Source organism: Lolium rigidum, unplaced genomic scaffold (genome assembly GCF_022539505.1).
Source record: "Lolium rigidum isolate FL_2022 unplaced genomic scaffold, APGP_CSIRO_Lrig_0.1 contig_13061_1, whole genome shotgun sequence".
Lineage (NCBI taxonomy): Eukaryota > Viridiplantae > Streptophyta > Magnoliopsida > Poales > Poaceae > Lolium > Lolium rigidum.
In genome coordinates this window covers 193,934-210,884 of record NW_025899833.1, presented here as the reverse complement: position 1 = coordinate 210,884, position 16,951 = coordinate 193,934, and the positions used below count along the sequence as shown (strand labels likewise).

General features: G+C 43.0%; 2 protein-coding genes and 1 pseudogene across 4 annotated transcripts; all 3 read right to left on the bottom strand.

The window, feature by feature from the left end:
* Nucleotides 1–1,554: 1,554 nt before the first annotated feature.
* On the bottom strand, nucleotides 1,555–3,022 carry LOC124680345 (annotated as a pseudogene).
* Nucleotides 3,023–5,228: 2,206 nt separating this feature from the next.
* Nucleotides 5,229–13,791, bottom strand: LOC124680348. Of its 3 annotated transcripts, none has more exons than XM_047215420.1 (17): nucleotides 13,727–13,791; nucleotides 11,996–12,129; nucleotides 10,855–11,004; nucleotides 10,623–10,739; nucleotides 10,470–10,554; nucleotides 10,080–10,188; nucleotides 9,910–9,977; nucleotides 9,694–9,816; nucleotides 9,055–9,601; nucleotides 8,628–8,943; nucleotides 8,098–8,301; nucleotides 7,937–7,997; nucleotides 6,669–6,785; nucleotides 6,340–6,453; nucleotides 6,174–6,260; nucleotides 5,850–5,917; nucleotides 5,229–5,634 (listed from the first exon to the last, which is right to left on the bottom strand). In XM_047215420.1, exons 2-16 carry the CDS (start codon nucleotides 12,097–12,099, stop codon nucleotides 5,891–5,893), a joined length of 2,229 nt encoding a protein of 742 aa, XP_047071376.1. In that variant the 5' UTR covers nucleotides 12,100–12,129; nucleotides 13,727–13,791; the 3' UTR covers nucleotides 5,229–5,634; nucleotides 5,850–5,890. The 3 variants fall into 3 exon arrangements, with proteins under 3 accessions (XP_047071376.1, XP_047071375.1, XP_047071374.1); XM_047215419.1 differs by having other exon boundaries at nucleotides 5,229–5,620; XM_047215418.1 differs by having other exon boundaries at nucleotides 5,229–5,617.
* A 445-nt stretch (nucleotides 13,792–14,236) lies between these two features.
* On the bottom strand, nucleotides 14,237–16,654 carry LOC124680344 (EEF1A lysine methyltransferase 3). Its single transcript, XM_047215415.1, has 7 exons — nucleotides 16,588–16,654; nucleotides 16,405–16,487; nucleotides 15,458–15,591; nucleotides 14,861–15,003; nucleotides 14,692–14,763; nucleotides 14,506–14,610; nucleotides 14,237–14,427 (listed from the first exon to the last, which is right to left on the bottom strand). Exons 1-7 carry the CDS (start codon nucleotides 16,652–16,654, stop codon nucleotides 14,273–14,275), a joined length of 759 nt encoding a protein of 252 aa, XP_047071371.1. The 3' UTR covers nucleotides 14,237–14,272.
* Nucleotides 16,655–16,951: the final 297 nt, after the last annotated feature.

Here is a 16,951-nt window from a genome sequence, read left to right as displayed (position 1 = left end):
GTGTATTGCTTATTATTATGTTGAACCTGTGAATTCCTAAGGTGTTCCTAAGGTGACAGATAGGAAAAAATAAGGGGAATATATGATAGTTTGAGGATATTGCGTGTTCATGAAACTTAATGCTTTATTCCGGGCTATTCGAAAAGATAGACCTTAATTGCTTGTAGTTTCAAGTTGACCCCGGTAAAATAGGCAGGCAGGATAAAAGATAGATGTTATGCATTTTTTGTTTGTTAGTATGCATATATAGGGGGGAAGACTTGTATAGGATAGCCCCATTAGGTGTAGGATCAGCTTATAAAATTCATTTGTACAAATTTCATAAAAATCTGAAACTTGTATAGAACATACCTATGGGCTGTATCTACAACTCCAAAAAGATTCAGCTCAAAAATCCATCTACATGCATAGAAACAAAAAAGGTAAACTCTACTATGAATAGTGCCAGATTTAGGTAAACAGGATTTCACACTATTCATACCTAAGTTTTGTCCTTTTTGTTCTCTAAGTGTAGGTCGAACTTGAAGCTGCACTTTTTAGGGGTTGCGTATATAGGACAGATGTTTGTTGTCAGTTTTTCTAGAATTTTTTTAACATGTTTTATCTATTAAAAAAAATTGATTTCATAGATCCTATACAAAGACAGATCCTATCCTATATGTGAAACATTTTCCACTATTTAAATTTGTTTCAATATGTTTCAATTTTGTAAAAAAAGAGGACAGTCTCACCAATCTTAAAGCATAATATGTGGTAGATAGCACTCCGACACATACAGTTACCTTTAAAAACGAGGTTTCGTGCAACCATGGCACTGCCACTGGTCCGGGAAAAGGGATGTGCTAACACCACCTAATGGTTCCCAGCTTCATCTTTACCGATTGTAGCTGAACTCTGACCTCTACACTGACTCTTCATTCATGCATTCCTGGGAACATCACTCAAAGGATTGGCCATCTCCTGAGCTTCGTATCACAAATGCCCATCCATGCCCGTAGACTCTGGAGCAACGTCTCCACATGGTGGAACCCTGACAACAAATTACCAATATAATTTCAGTATACAATTGTCAAGGTAATAACATAACAGAAAGTTACTGTGATCTACGATAGAACGGAACAGCCACAATTATTCCTATCAACCAATTTTATGATAACACAAGGTACTAGTACTAGAGACACATAACATTAATCTGGATTCACTAACCCTTCAAACAGTAACGTACCAAAGCTGGGCAAACATAGGGCAATCACATTCTACCATAGAAACATCTTAAACACCATACAAACATCTTAAACCTCACTAATCCTCATGTATAGGGCCAAACAAGAAAAATCAAAGGCTCTAAGCAACTAATAACATATGGAAACTATGACCGATCCAAAACAGCACTGGATCAGTTGGGAGCTACATTGGCAAACTTGAGCAGGGCTAGCAGCTTATAAGAATAGAACCCTAACCTGTTGGAGCACATTGCTGACAAGTTGAAAGGCGTTGATGTAGTCCCCTCCTTGATTGCATTGAACCCATTGTCGACCAACTGTTGCAACTGCTCTACTGTTTTCTCCTCCCCTCTTTCCTTTTGACCGCCTTAGCATTCAACAGAGGCAGATCATGGTGCCTATTTCCGGGCATGGGAGTGTAGAAGCTGACAACCGGAATCAAACGACAGGGGCCACAATCGTCGCACACCTTCTTCACCCGCTCCGGAATCAGTTAGCTCGTTAACACCCAATCCACCATCATCCGCCAGCATGAGGCTATACATCCCTCTTCTTCTGGTGCCTCGAACACTCTTAGACTATGCCTGGCCCAGTCATACTCCACGATCAACCCACTGGAAGACATAAAATAGAGCAGAGATCTGCCAACGAGCACGCTCGAATAATACTGGAAGTCCATGGCGAGCTTGACGTGCGTCGAGGTTGGTTTGCCCCAGGTGCCTGTCTCTCTCAGACGAATATACACACGCTGACGTGAGATACCCCTCGTCGTCACTGTCGTACTCAGACTCAGACTCGGGGGATTCCGTGAAGACGAAGACAACATGGAAGGGACCCGCATGGCAGTCACGGTGGTCGCACGCGTCCGCGGTGCAGAACACGGCCGCGGTCGGGTAGTTGCAATCGGATGCCGCGGTCGGGTAGCTGCAATCGAACGCCGCCGGCAACGGCACACGCCGCTGTGCGCCCGTGATTGGCTTGTTGACTTTACTAGGATCATCTAGGGTAGATCTAATGCGGGTAAGACTGTATCTGTATGCATACTGCAAGATCGGAGAGAGATCGAGAGGGAGTGAGAGACAAACCTTCTCCCTTTGAGGAGGAGCTCGAGCCGTTGTCCATGGTGACGGCGCGAGTGGCGTGAGCGTGCGGTGGCGGCGGTGGCAGAGCTTCCCGTGAGCACTGCGCTAACCCTAGATCGGTAGGGAATATCCGTTGGGATCGATCACGTGGAGATCATCCTAACATGGCTCCCACACAAGGAGTTCGTCGGTGAGCTGGTTCTCGGAGAGGAAGAGGGCGTGGCCATGGCGGGAGTCGAGGGCCCACCAGAACCGGCGGTCCGGAGCGGCGAGGGAGAAGGACGACGTGGTGGTGGGGATGAAGTTGGGGATGCACTCGTGACGCCAGTCGTGGACGAATCCGAGCACGGGGGGTGTACGGTGGAGCTCGTGGAGGCGGCGGCGGAAGTTAGGTTGCGAGACGGCGCTGCCCCAGGACTTGCAGACGAGGGAGGCGCCGAGGAGGCATGCCGGGTCGTCGGGCGGCAGGCGGAGGAGGATCTCTTCGACGAGCTCTTCGGGGAGCACCGGCGGGGCGCGGCCATGGTGCTCTGCTCGCTCGGTCTCGGAGCGCGACTGGAGATTCTGCCCAACCGGTCCAATCCAGTTTCTTCCCTCACCCGCACGGCCGCACCCAGACCGGCCTATTTGCGGACGCCGGAAAAAGAAAAGCGCCCAGCCAGCACCGGCCTCCAGAACCGTTTTAGTTCCAGCGTGGTAAAAAGAAAAACTGTTCATTGGCTCAGCCCATAGGACTATAGGAGGCAGCTTTGGAAGCGCCTGATGGAAGGCGTTGCTCAGCCCATTTCTTCCCACCACCTCGCCTCTTGCCTACACAAGACCTCTTCCACCCCCGCCAAATCGCCATCGCCGCAGCCATCCATCCTCTCAATATTGATAATTCAACGTCGTCTACACCAACCTCCAGTCATTGTTCGCTGTCTTGGTTGTCCTTCTCGCCGACCCTCTCGACTCGCAGCGAACTCACACCCCAGCTTGCAAGCAAGGTGCTCGGCCCTTTTTATTGCTAGATTTCGTTGCTCTCATCGGCGTTCGGTCGATTGGTTGTTCCATCCATAGGCTATGGATAGCGATAAAGAGATAATGATGCATGCTTTTCTGGAAGAGGAAGCCCATGATGTCATTGATGAAGAAGAGTGGTTGGAAATCCTTGATTATCTTCTACAATTGCAAGCGGTCGACCTGAACAATGCCGGTCCTATTCTTGGTGGCTCAAAGTTTGGGAGAAGGAAGAGGAAGGAAATGCGGTGGATGGAGGGTCACACCATGCTATATGTCGGCCACATCTTGTACCCAAAAGGAGTTTCGGCATCGATTTAGGATGAACAATGATTTGTTCATGGAGTTGGTGCACGGTGTTAGGGCATACGATACCTACTTTGTGTTGAAGAAAGACTTTGTATGAGTTCTTGGTTTCTCATCAATTTAGAAATGTACTGCTATGATGAGGACCCTTACATATGGTTGCATGATTGTATTTTCTCTCAACACATCAAATTTTATTCAAGATCATGCAAACATGATCATCAAGAGTGAACACGGACATCCTCCAGCGAGGGATGATCATCCATGTATGGCCACCAAGATCCTCTTGCCACCATTCACCACCAGTTGTGCCTGCGGAGTTTGATGATTTCCTCCCCATGCACCCGAAAATTCGTGACGCAGTTGTTCATCATCAGCTACGAAATGATACACCTGTGGGCGCTTTATTTTATTTGGATTGTATGAATTATTTAACTATTATTTCAACTATTTTAGAACTCAATTTTATTTATTTAATACGTTAAAACTTTGCAATACCATGATTTTTGCGAACAAAATAGGTCAAAAGCCCTTTTGTGGAAGCGTACCTCACGCGAATCATGTCCAAGTTTCTTTCTCTTCCGTTGCACGGGCGTAGGCATATGCATAATTCATTGCGGATTGGATCACCCATGACCATATTCAAGCCGATTTGACATGTGGTCTCATGTGGAAACCAACTTGGCTAGTCTGTTTTGATATTCAATTTGAGTTGTCTTATTTGTAACATTATAGGGTATGTGATTGTGAACTATTCTTATTTAAACAATATTTACTTTTCTACAATTTAATTTGCCTTGTTTGTAAAATTACTACTGAATGTTCAGGACTAGAGTTGGAACTGTTTGGTGTGCGGACATATATATATTGAATTTTCATCATCATTCCACAGGAAACCATTTAGTTGTTTTGCTAATTGACTTGTTCAAATTTTCAACGGTAGAAAGCACAATAAACCGCTTTATTGCTCATAAAAAGCTTGCTTTCTCATTGAGCATATTTCGGATGTGCTATGTCGTCTGGTTGTACCATGTGCCCGTCACCAAGGGACGTTCAACTTTCGACTCAACTTGCTTCTGATTATTGTTAAGAAAAGTTGCTTCTGGTCTCTTATTCTAAGTTTGTACCTTATAAAGTTAAATTACTTCAGACGAGCTATGTCTGGTGGTACCATGTGCCAGTCACCAAGGGACGTTCAATCTTCAACTCAACTTGCTTCTGATTATTGTTAAAGAAAAGTTGCTTCTGGTCCCTTATTCTAAATTTGTAACTTATAAAGTAATTACAGTGAAAGTAGAGGATCTGAACAACAGCTATGTCTACAAGTTACAGTGAATAAATCGTTCATTCTTCGTGAGATGACACTTAAACTGGTATTCATTAGTAAAACAATATTCTCCCCTCCCTGATAAAAACCTTGACTTAGTGATGTGAAGCCAAGGAACAAGACCAAAAGCAAGCATGATTCATGACTAACTTTATACCCCTCAGCTTATGCAGAAAATTAAGCAAAAGCGTCTCTTAAACAAACAAAGCAGAAATTTAATTTTTGACACAATACAAAGATTTGCTACTGCAAAAGTGCAAATCATTGGCATCAGGGCAGTACACGGCGATGTGCAAACATTTGAAACTTGAAAAGAGTTGTGTTAAGCTGATTGCGAACTTTCTGAAATACAACAGCAGTTGTGTTAAGCTGATTGGATATTACATGTACAGTTTCATAATTACATGGTCGTGGAAACTTGACAGCATCGGTGGCCGTGCCAATTTACATCTTCACACCGCCTGTGCACGCACCTGAGTTAATAAGAGTTACAAAACGATACACTATTAGAACCGGCCAGCTGCAATCTCTGGAAGCAGCAATAGATCAGTTTGTTGCACTTGAACAAACTTGAAGATTCATCTGCCATGACATGATTTAGTAGGAGGCGGCTCATGAGGTTTTGTGTTCTAGTCCTTGAGGCTCTTGTGAACCAAAATGGAGCTTGCAGACAAAAGTTCCTGCTGGGACAGATAATCTTCTTCAGTCATATCAGCCAAGTCACTCAAAAAGCAAAAATCATTGATGGCAAGCTTAACGAAATTAAGTTTTCATTGTAGACTCCAACACCAAGAAAACTAGTAAACAACTAAATATCAAATTCAATAAGTTAACGGGATAATGCTTGAGACCAGGAATGCAACTACCACAGCTAAACAAACATCAAACAAGATGTAGATAAGCGGTACTTACCAGAGAAGGCAGGCATACAAGCTCATGCTGCAAATGATCATTCAGCCTTCCAACGCATACCTCTGAACCTGCAAGGTAGAACAAAGTTATATTATGCTAATCAAAACAAACACAAGTAGCCAAAGAGCATCCCTGGCAGTTACATTCAACACTAGGGCAAGATACTGAAGATACGTTCAGAACAAACACCTCGATGCAGGTTTCTACAACCTCCTCAACATACCCCCACCCAAGGAGCATGTCAAGCCTTATCCAGACTGACACAGAGAAGACGTGAACGAGACATAATCATAGATGGGAGCTGTTTGGAAGGGAGCACGCTACCTCAAGCATATTTTCCTCAATAAAGCAATTCAGCCCCATGCTTGCCGCGTCTGCACCATTGTGTTGCAGGATCCTGAGCTTCCCTTCCTATAGTTCAAAACCAGTGGAAACATCAGTAGGTGCAAATAATACACCACCTTTGTTGATGATCTAGTTGTTGATTCACCTTGGTCCCATAAACAAGACCACCTCCAGGGGAAGGATGAAAGCAGGCAACATTGACTTCATCTTCAGCACTAGGAAGAACTCTTACCAGCTCCATGTCCGAAACTCTGTAAACCTAAAATAATGGAAAGAACAATGAGATTATATCATAGCCAGGACATTCGAAGTTATGAACTATTAATATAAAATGGTTTTGAATACCAAGTAAAAAAAAAAGATATGTTTAACTGCAATATCAGGACAGGCAGCCTATTGCCTCAAGAAAAGGTATACTCAATTTATCGTCACTGATGTGCAACCTATGCTATGGGGTGAGCTAATCATACGTACCTCCAAGATAGTATATACAGGGATTCCAGTTGTCTCCCCATCCATAACAATGCTCCTAAGCAGAGAGCTATGGCGACGGCCATATGCCAACAGTATGTGTTCTGATGTAGGCGAGAACTGCATCACAGAAAAGGCATTAAGCTCAGATTACATTGTGAGAATTGCATAATTGAAGCCTGATATTTCCAGGATAGGTCCGGAATGCATAAGGCAATGCAGAATAAAAATCTGATAAAAAAAATTTCCAATACTGGAACTGAAGATGTAAATGGCATTTTCCCAAATTTTGGGGCCAATGGCTGAGCTCCCACATATCCTGGACACACACTGCATGGCAGTACACTGCATACAACTCATCAAACAGAGGTTTTTCTAACGGCATATGTCCTACGCAGTTAGTATGGGATTTGAAAATGAAAAAGGTTGAGATCAAATCAGCACATATCTTATCATGCAAACAGCTCCGTTTTCGTAATAATTAGTACTATGGCAATGGGAAAAAAAAGTAAGCACATATCTTATCACATCACCTAGACCAAATCTAGTTGGTATGACTATTATTCTATTTAGTTGTGTCATAAAGAATTGAAGAAGCTACCAGAAAGGTTATAGATAAGGACAGCACTATTGTTCTCAAGCTTATGTGTCTGCATACAAAACCAAATTCTGCTTAAATTAGAATTCAGTATATCTTGGCATACCTGAATTAAGCTACCTTAACAAAAGGAGAATAAACCATATCTGCTATGTGCCACCGGTACTACAAGAGAACACTTACTGAAATACTGCGTGCTTTCCACGTGATGTTAGTTAGTTTCTTTGATTTGCTCTTGTGCTTGCTGGGTGCAGAACCAAGAACAAGAGTAGGGAGGCGAAAAAGAAGAAAGGAAGAAGTCACACAAGAACAGGGTTGTTTGCTGCTTGTCCAGTGCTCAATTGTTCTGTATCCTCTGACAAGGATTCTTGTTTGTGTTTTTGAGAAATGGGAGAAAGGATTCTTGTTTGCTCGTAGTTAAAAGTACTAAATAACTGTATCATGTGGCTTATTCTGAGTTTTGGCTTGCCTTTCCAGCAGGTGAAGTGAGGCCTGAGGAAACCTTGCAAACAGTAATTATGCGGCAGCTGTGCACTAAACCTAATTTATATTAATGTGGCCAATTTGGGCACTCAACATAGGTCCACTTGCATCCTGACACAAACCGCAAATTCTTTTCTACACAGAGAAAAAATAGATGCAAACACACAGAAACAGAAGTGAAGAAAATAACCTGAATGGAAGTTAAACAATGGGCCGCCCTTATTGCTCTTGACGTGAGAATTTCTCCAAATCTGCAAGGAAAATACATTCAAAACTTCAAAATCAGGAGACCATTTAGGTTAATAAAAAAATAAACTGTGTAATAGAACAGTCAACAGTGAGAAAAATTACGTTGCCTCCTCGAGAGAATAGACCCGAAGCTCATAAATAACTCCATGAGAGGGAAGTGGGTGACGAGTTGGTGATGTTCCAGCTCCCGTAGACTCGTACTGCACAGGTAATTGGCTACCCTGGTCACCTTCTGTTTGAGGCAGCAAGCATGCAACACAAGCTACGAGAAATCGTCCACAAGGGGAGAAATGGGCACCCATTTCACTGCAAAAAATAATAATTTGTGAGTAAGTAGAGAAGTGCCAACTCCGTTCAACATAAAAGCATGGTTGCCCTTTGGTGAGTCTACCAAATATAACATCTGTTCATAAATTTAGCATCCTATTCCTATTTACAACTGTTCTGTAGCATTACTAAATATGCACCAATTGTTGCTACCATTAGTTATGTAGCAGTTCATAAATGAGGTTCGAATGGAGTAAAGACCCATCTTTGTATGTACAACAGTAATGACATAGTGACAACAGGAAGAGAAACAGCTTATCTTGTACAGGAAAGAGAACAAAAGAAATCAAAGCACAATGGATCACCTGCAAAGAACAGCATGAGAGATTGTCAAGCAGCACGCCCCGAGTTGTAATGTACCACATGGATCCTTGATATCATGCCGCCATACTCTAAGCTTCACTGTACATGGTAATTCGGCAGCCCCGGCAGAAAATAGTGAGGTTGTAAGTTCTGATCCAACACCTAAGGAGGCAGCATGAGCCTCAGCTTCATCAATTTGTGGACCCAGCTGTGGACTCCCAATCCCAGGTACAGAGGCCAAAGCATGAGGGCGTGAGGCATAGTGTCGATTTGATCCTCTAGCACTGCCAGTGGGAATCGGGATCGATGAAGAAGCGCCTGGATGTTCAAATAATTCATGCATTGTGATTTCCTAGTAAAGTTAGCCATGGTAACACCAGAGAGGTAGGATTTTAAGGACAGTACTATTCGGAATTGCAGGGTACAAACCTGAATGACTTTGGGCCATCAACCAACCATGCAAAAAAGGCAGTTCCCAACTACGCGAGTCACTGAAGAGGTCGTGATGGTGATTTCCACCCTCTGAATTTCTTAGAAACATTTGAACATCTAACCCACTAGTGGTAAATGAATTCCCTGGCATACGATGAACAGCAGATCCTGAAGGCCTGGCTATTGCCGGTAATGGCACACTGTTGCTCGTGGAAGGCATTTGAACATCATTAGACACTAATGGTTCCCCTGGACATACATCCATAGGGGTTACAAACTGGTCAGACTGCTGGTTTTCAGCATCTGATGTTGAACTCTGCTGCGCGTGGGTTGAACCACTAGCCAAGTCATTTCGAGGAATATATAGACTTCCATCATCCCTGAGGAATGCAGGCCAAATTAGGCAAGGTGATGACATGTTAGACTCAAGATGTGGATAGCCTCTAGAGTTGATGTTTGCAAAAAACAAAGCCGAGGGATAGTTTGAATAGCCAGTGGATGTTGCGTGGGTCAGCTGTGAGTCTGCAGAGTCAAGATTGTTAACCTGAAATTCAAGGTACATATGAGTTAACAAAAAAACATATAACAGAAATGCATAAATGCAATATGAAGGATATTTGTATTCTACATTTCTACCTCTGCCGTTAGAAGATATGGAGCACCATGAGGATGAAAATGCACAGCTCTCAACGAACGGCGGGTTCTTAATATAATGGTCGGGGCTTCCGACCCTCGCCGATTGTAGTTCCATATGTACAACTGACACGTAAATTAGGTATATGTTATTTTATTAGCTGTTCATAAAACAATTACATACAGAATATTTAGCTAGAGTTACACTAGGAGTCCTACTTTGTGACCTGATGCAACTGCCAGAATCTCCCCCCTTGCATGAAACGCAATGGATGCAATTGGCCTACCTGTCAACAGAACATAACAGGAAATTAGTGTTGCTTCAGAAATGCCAATGGACAGAAGCTAACAATGACACATGGAGCTAGAGACTATTTAAAGGATATTACTGAAGTCCTGAGATCCAATACAGTCTGAGGTGTTTGCATCCCAAAGACGGACTTCATGATCCAAACTCCCACTGGCAAGTATGTCAGAATGTAATGGATGGTATCTAACCTGCAACAGAACAGCACCTTAATTAACATGATTCTGAGATTCTAGCGATAAACAGAACTGTAAATAATTACACTCCATTTTCCTAATTTACTTATGAATAGACTCCAGAAGTATGTGGTTAAGTGGAGAATATGCAATACAGGCATGAAAATGTCAAAGTGGTACTTCTTGGCTGAATGATTATAAAACACTTTACCACACCGCTATTAGGGCCCTATATTCAGTAGCTTAATCCCTATCAGAACACGCTACGAAATTGTGCCAGTCAAGGAAGAACATACCACCCAAGGTGTGCGTCGATGCCCACCCAATACTTTCAAACATTTCCCAGTTTGGCAGTCGATTATTTTAACAGTATGGTCACCACTGGAGAAAAGAGAGTTAGTTCACATAACTATGTTTAGTTCATATATTCAGCTAGTCAACAAACTTACTGTGTGGATGCAAGCGTTTTCCCATCCGAACTGAATGCAGCTGCAATAGTTGACCTAGGGGGTGGCATAAGAGGGCAATACTTTGCAGACCAACGATGCAAGGATTGTGATTCTGCCCTGTGCCCGGTAAGTTTAGAAACATCAGACAGTGGACAGAAGTCAGATCGTACATATAAGTTTGCAGCCCCGGACTCAATACAGAAACATTTAGGTGAAAAGAGAGATTCCTTACCACGAAAATAAATCATGTTTAGCATCTGTTCCCAAGTATCTTAACTCTGTGAAACCAGCGCCGCTAGTAGGAGGCTTATTCCAATGCCTTTTAGCTTGGTGTTTTGTTCGAGGAGACACCTCCCGGTGACTTAATAGATGAAATATGTTTCTGATAATATGGACAATGCAAAGGTTATATTAAATAAGTGGCAATGTTAATACAATACTACCAGCGAACTTTATCAAAGTGATCCTTGCAACAATATTCACAAAAAGGTCTAATGCAGTTTTTTTTTTCATAAAATTGATTACAGGAGCGATGTAGAATAGCATCATGATCACCCTAGCAGGCCATATCCAATGACACTAGCAGCAAAATACAGTGCCATTAACAATGCTGGAGGTAAAATCATAGGTCGACATTAGCAACTAAGCCACCTTTTGAAAAGGATAGATGCCTAGCAGGGCATCTATTCTCATGAGTCTGACATTAGCAAATGTGCAAGTTCCTAGGTCACAAAACCAGGCTTTTACTCTGGTGACATTTAAGACCAGTATTGCACTAAACTTTGCTAAGCATAAATTCTTATGCCATAGCATGAAAATAGTTCCAAAAATACTAACACCAATTTGTGACACTAGCCACTTTTGACATTTCTGCCAAATTGGATACTTGACAGCAGTTCATCTGACTGAGAAGCATGTAGGGTTAGCACTCTTTTTTTTCTGATTTTGTTTTCAATAGAGTCAGCGGCCTCACACCATGCCAGCACCTATTGTGCTAATCTTCTGATGATTTCCTGGAATCTTATATATATTGTTCCATAGTAATTTTTGTCTAATAGTGAAAATTGCTAGAAATTAATCATTAAAAAGATAAAAACGAACGAAACTCTGAAGTGACCACAAACTCAGTAAACTCGCCTCTGTTCCTATGTCAAATATTGCACATTCGTGAAACATTGGTTCACGACATACAATCAGAAGTTACAGAACTGAACATATACGATGATCCACAACATGCAACTTCTTTTAGCAAATGAACTGACGCTTGCTCTCAATAAAACTACTAGTTCGTATTTGTTTAAATTCTTGTGCGAGCGGCTAACTTGTCTAGCCAAAAATGCAAATAGATAACAATAGAATGAAGAACTAATTACCTTTGCCTCAATCTTCTTGGTGAAGTGGTTTGACTAGGGACCGACCCAGAGAATGATGCCGCAGCAGAACTACGTTTCGAGTCTTCTACCCAATTTTCATCCATTTTCAGTCCTTATGTTCGCCTAAAATTAAACTGCCCACCAGACAATAATTTTAGATACCGATCGAATTCTATGAAAGAGCAGAAGTTAAAGGGACCGGTTTTTAGGATGATGCTTCAGCAAAACAACTCGGGACTCACTGGAATGCTAACTCGAGAATCATAAGAAACTAACACATGAGAAGCTGCACAGTTCAACGAAGTTAACATGGAAGGAGTGGCCAGAGTCAGACATTATATCCTTATTTGTACAGCCCATCTTCTACTGTACAAAAGTGGGTAAAAGGGGTAAAGATATCACATCAGATTTAGGGCATCATCTTATCCTCCCACAAGCTGACCTAAGGTGGTGCGGGCATACACTTGGTAACAAGGCCCTAAGGCTGGTAAGATATTCTACAAATCAATAACGAACACAAAGGACAAATACATATAATGTCCATGCAGAGCCCAACTGGACATGGACAATTGGACAGTACGAACTATCATAATTCCATGAGTCTTTTTGTAGGATGATAGTTCATTAGTTAGCTACCTTGGTGAAATATGTTGATATAGATATTAAATTTTTAGATCATCAGAGTAATATGATATGATCAATATTGGCAAATAAAAAAAATAATCACAACAGCCGAGAATATCAAGCTATAGTGCCTACAATTTCATCACAACTCTAAACAGAGTGACTCATTGGCTATTTTTTTTTTCCTTTTGGACCTGCTATTTCTTGGAACGGCGCTTCTGGTTTAGGCATTTAAGGACCTAGTACCTCAACTGAGCTTTTCTCCTTAGATAGCTTCCTGTGTATGGATCTGGCTGGCCTTAATTTTATGAATTTACCTAGCAGTAGAACTAAGTTGTTCAACGCAGAGTAGATCAATAGCTCTGCAGTGAACCGTTAAGAGAGACGATCACGGTTGAACACCAAGGAATAAGAAATGAATGCCGATGCTCGGAGTTCCAATACAACCACGGTCACCAACGAAAGGAATTAAACCAAGGATAAAAGCATCGGTAGGGGGCTCTAAGGCTACATATTATCATAGGATATTCTAGAATTTACTAAACAAGTTAAAATTTCCTGCGCATGGATTTGGCTAGACTTGATTTGAGGATTTTCCGTACTAGTATAACTTACAGGTGCCCAAAGCAAGCACAGACCAGTAGCTCCGCAGCGGGCCGTCAAGAGAAAGGCGAGCGCGGGTCGACGCCGAGTAAGAAATGAGCATCGATGCTTGAACAACAAAAGGGAATAAACCAGAAGTGCTACACAGAGAATCCTATGTTGTATGCAAATTGTATGGTGGGCGCAGCACTAGCGTAGCATAATTGCCGAGATCACCGCCACCGCAATTCCCTAAGCAAGCAAACAGAGGCGCCAGCCAATTCCTTGAGCAATCCAAGCTTCCGCCACAACCCAATTCCCGCCCAACGTTCAACCCAGGGGGGCAAGCAGCAAGCATCCGGCAATCACCACCGATGCGTCGCGGTCTCGCCTCCGAGTTTCCCCCGGAATTGGGCGGCCGGGGCGGCGGCAGCAGCTCAGATCCAGCGCATCAATTTGGCGAGAACGGAAAAGCAAAAGCGGGCGTAGACGTGCATGGGGGAGGGGATAATCGTGGGGGAGTACCTCGGCGGAGCAGGAGGCGCGCCGGCCGGCCGGAGCGCCGTCCACCGGGGGAGCGGGTGGGGGAGCGGGGCGGGCGACGGAGGGGCAGCCGGGCTCCTTCCAGCTAGGTCGGGCGAGAGAGATATGGGGAGGAAAGAGAGAGTTGGCCTCCACGCGGTAGGGGAGACACAGGTTACAGAGGCCGAGTCCACATTCTCCCGCGTCTACCGGGCCTGGCCCAAGACCAGACGCCCCTTGTCCATGGAGAAAGTTCAGCTTTGGCAGAACTGGTCAAGATTTCAGAAAACTTCATCTCAACAGAACCAGAGCAGCAACAAACAAAACATTGCACAAGGCAACAGTACAATTATACAAACACCAGAATACTGGCTCTTTCTCATCATCAGATGATGCTTCCAAAGGTCTCAACCCATTTGCATACTAATCTCATGGTAGTGCGATACATTCCGGACGAAAATGATGTCCAGGGAAAACAAAAAACCATACAAAACCGTGCTCAGAAACCTTATGTTTCCTTTCTTGTTCCCCCCTAGCGTAACCGAAGATTCAGTTCTTCTTGCTGATGAGGTACACAAGGTCACCCAGATGCTGCACTTCGAGGCCTGCCTTTTCGCATCCTTCAAAGAAAATCGATTGGTCCTTGCCGATCCTTCTACGCCAACTCATCAGAAACATGGGGTACGTCACCACCACTTCTTCTCCTGCCAGTGGGATTACAAAACATTCACTAAAACACATTCTTGCATTGCCACTGTACCAGTTAAATGTTCGAGAAGTACCTGATTTAGTTGTAATGTTTGTACAGCCATCTCTCTGCGCGTTAAGATCGGATTCTTTCAGAAGGAACGATAGCGTCTTTATCAGGTTTGGGTACTGCTTAACATCTACAGAGCCACACGGTGTACCATGTCAGTGAACTGGAATCGTATGACATATGATTGGCAGAAAACATGGTATGCACTTACATAGTAGAATATCACTGGCGATCACAATGTTCCAATCGGGGCGGGGGACGGGAAACGGATCTCCCCAGGTGTCTGAGTAAAGAAAAGTATCAACCCGTAGTTCTCCCCTTTCGAGCGGTGCATATAAAGTGTTATTTACTAAAAATAGATAAGTTTATGGTTTTCTTACGTCGGATGTGAGGTAGCAGATCCAAATTATTAACTCTGCAGTTGTGAGCTATATTTTCTTCAATGTCCTTGTCGTCATAATCAGAAGTCGTAATATCCACTCCATATGTTTTCCGTAGGAAAATGGCTAAAGCCCCTGTTCCACTAAAACACACTAAATCATTTATTATATATAGTCTATCAACATATTGAGTCTTAGAAAAGGACGGTATCACATACTTTAACAAGGAACCATACATTTTTTAAATGGAAAGTGCTACAAAAACTATCTTCTTCTTGACGGGTGATAGATACTAGATTTTTTTTTTTTCCGAATAGAGATAGATACTAGATAGACATCATGTTTCGTACTGCTAAGTCTTGACAGTATGATATAAGCTCAACATATGCTCAAGTACTAACAATAAACAAGTTGAGGCCATATAATTATGATGAAACACAATACAAGCCACACACATGCAAAAACAAGTTCAGCTATAATTTATAGTACACTGATTTAGTAATTTCTCTTATAATCAAACAATATAATAGCCTTTTGGACATCAATTACAAATATAGCATGCACCAGATAAACTACGTCAAAACATAATTTTCGTACCTTCCTAGTTCCAGGATTCGTTGACCATCAAGGATTGATGGATTCTTAACTAGCCAGTCAGCAAAGAAAAATGTCCCAGGCCATAGCAGATTGGCATTTAGCTGATGACATGAAAATTCTCTGATGCTCAAGTCCTACACAACATTTTTTCGTAATGGTGAGCAACATGGAAGAGAGGTGCAGTATTGTTTTCAGCTTCCGACTTCACTTGTATAACTTTGCTTGCAAAAATTAGAAGACCCTACAATATTTCAGCTACTAGTTCAGACAACAACATTTTGCCTCCAATCAGCAACCAATATTCATGGATCCTTAACATAATCAATAATGCTCATGCTCATGCTCATGAGAAACGTTTTTGCACATTATAAAACAATATAGACTAATAAACCCCCTCACAATACAAGTTCCAGAATCTGTATCTATCACTCAAACATTTTAAGGTTTGACAATTAGTATAGACAAATTTACAAGCATCTATAATACGAAACTGATATTACTAGCTCAATGCAATGTATTCTGACATGAGGGGAGTACTACATGATACAGAATCACAACATCCTTTACCCATACATTACCAACATTTGCACTAGTAGAATATACCACTTTGCGCTACTAACATTTCACCCAACAGAAACTGCAAAGGTTGACAGCCATCTAAGGAACAAGAATAAACAGATGTCCATATTACTAACCCGTTACCACCATAAAAAGGTCATGCTAAATTTAATCAGTCGGCAGTCAGGCAGTCAGCTACAATTTCAGATGGTAACTCATGTACACACTTTCCAAAGCATACTGATCAGGCACCTACTTTCTGTAATGTAAAGATTCCAGGTCTACTCATGCGGTTCAGCATGCTTCCAAACATGATGTTCCTGGTCGATCTGCTTGCTCACAGGCTGCTTAGGATGGTAGGATGGAGAGTTAGGTTTTGGGAAATTTACCAGGCCTGGGAACTTGTGGAGCCTCTCCTCGTACTCCAGCGCCTGCTCCTGGCTCTCCCCGTCGGCGCCCACCTGCGCCTGGTCTTCAATCGCGCGAAAGGGGGGCGAAGGAAACAGGCGGTCAGACAGGAGCACATGGTGGGAGGTAGCGCGAGCGGGTACGGGGGTCTCGGATTACTTTACCTCGCCGGCTGTCGTCGTCGCTGTCGTCGTCGAAGAGAGAGGCGGCGGAGAAGACGGCGGTGTCCATGGGTGGACTCGTGTGCTTGCGCAGCTCACTCGGTCGGCCGGCCGGCCTCTCCAGCTCCGGTTTTTAGTCGGAGGAGGGGGGTGCGCTGTGGGCTGGGCTGGATAACGCGAGCGAGTTGGTGTGGGCTTTGGACGGTTTGTTCTGGGCTGGAGTAACTGGTCCCAAACCAAACCTAGATTCTGAAATCCGCTGAATGATGCTAAAAAAAATGAAATCCGCTGAATGATCTAGATTATGAAAAAAAAATCTAGATTGTGAAATCCCCTTTCTAGGTTGTAGAAAAAAAATCCTAGCCCA

Excerpts from the sequence above, each read along its gene's own strand:
- LOC124680344 (XM_047215415.1), bottom strand. The coding sequence starts at position 16,654 with ATGGACACCGCCGTCTTCTCCGCCGCCTCTCTCTTCGACGACGACAGC. Across the intron at positions 14,764-14,860 it reads TCTGCTACCTCACATCCGAC|ACACCTGGGGAGATCCGTTT; the intron begins GTAAGAAAACCA and ends TTCTTTACTCAG. Across the intron at positions 14,611-14,691 it reads CGCCAGTGATATTCTACTAT|ATGTTAAGCAGTACCCAAAC; the intron begins GTAAGTGCATAC and ends GTGGCTCTGTAG.
- LOC124680348 (XM_047215420.1), bottom strand. The coding sequence starts at position 12,099 with ATGGATGAAAATTGGGTAGAAGACTCGAAACGTAGTTCTGCTGCGGCA. Across the intron at positions 9,978-10,079 it reads TATTGGATCTCAGGACTTCA|GTAGGCCAATTGCATCCATT; the intron begins GTAATATCCTTT and ends TTCTGTTGACAG. Across the intron at positions 6,786-7,936 it reads ATTGTTTAACTTCCATTCAG|TTCTCGCCTACATCAGAACA; the intron begins GTTATTTTCTTC and ends TCTGTGATGCAG.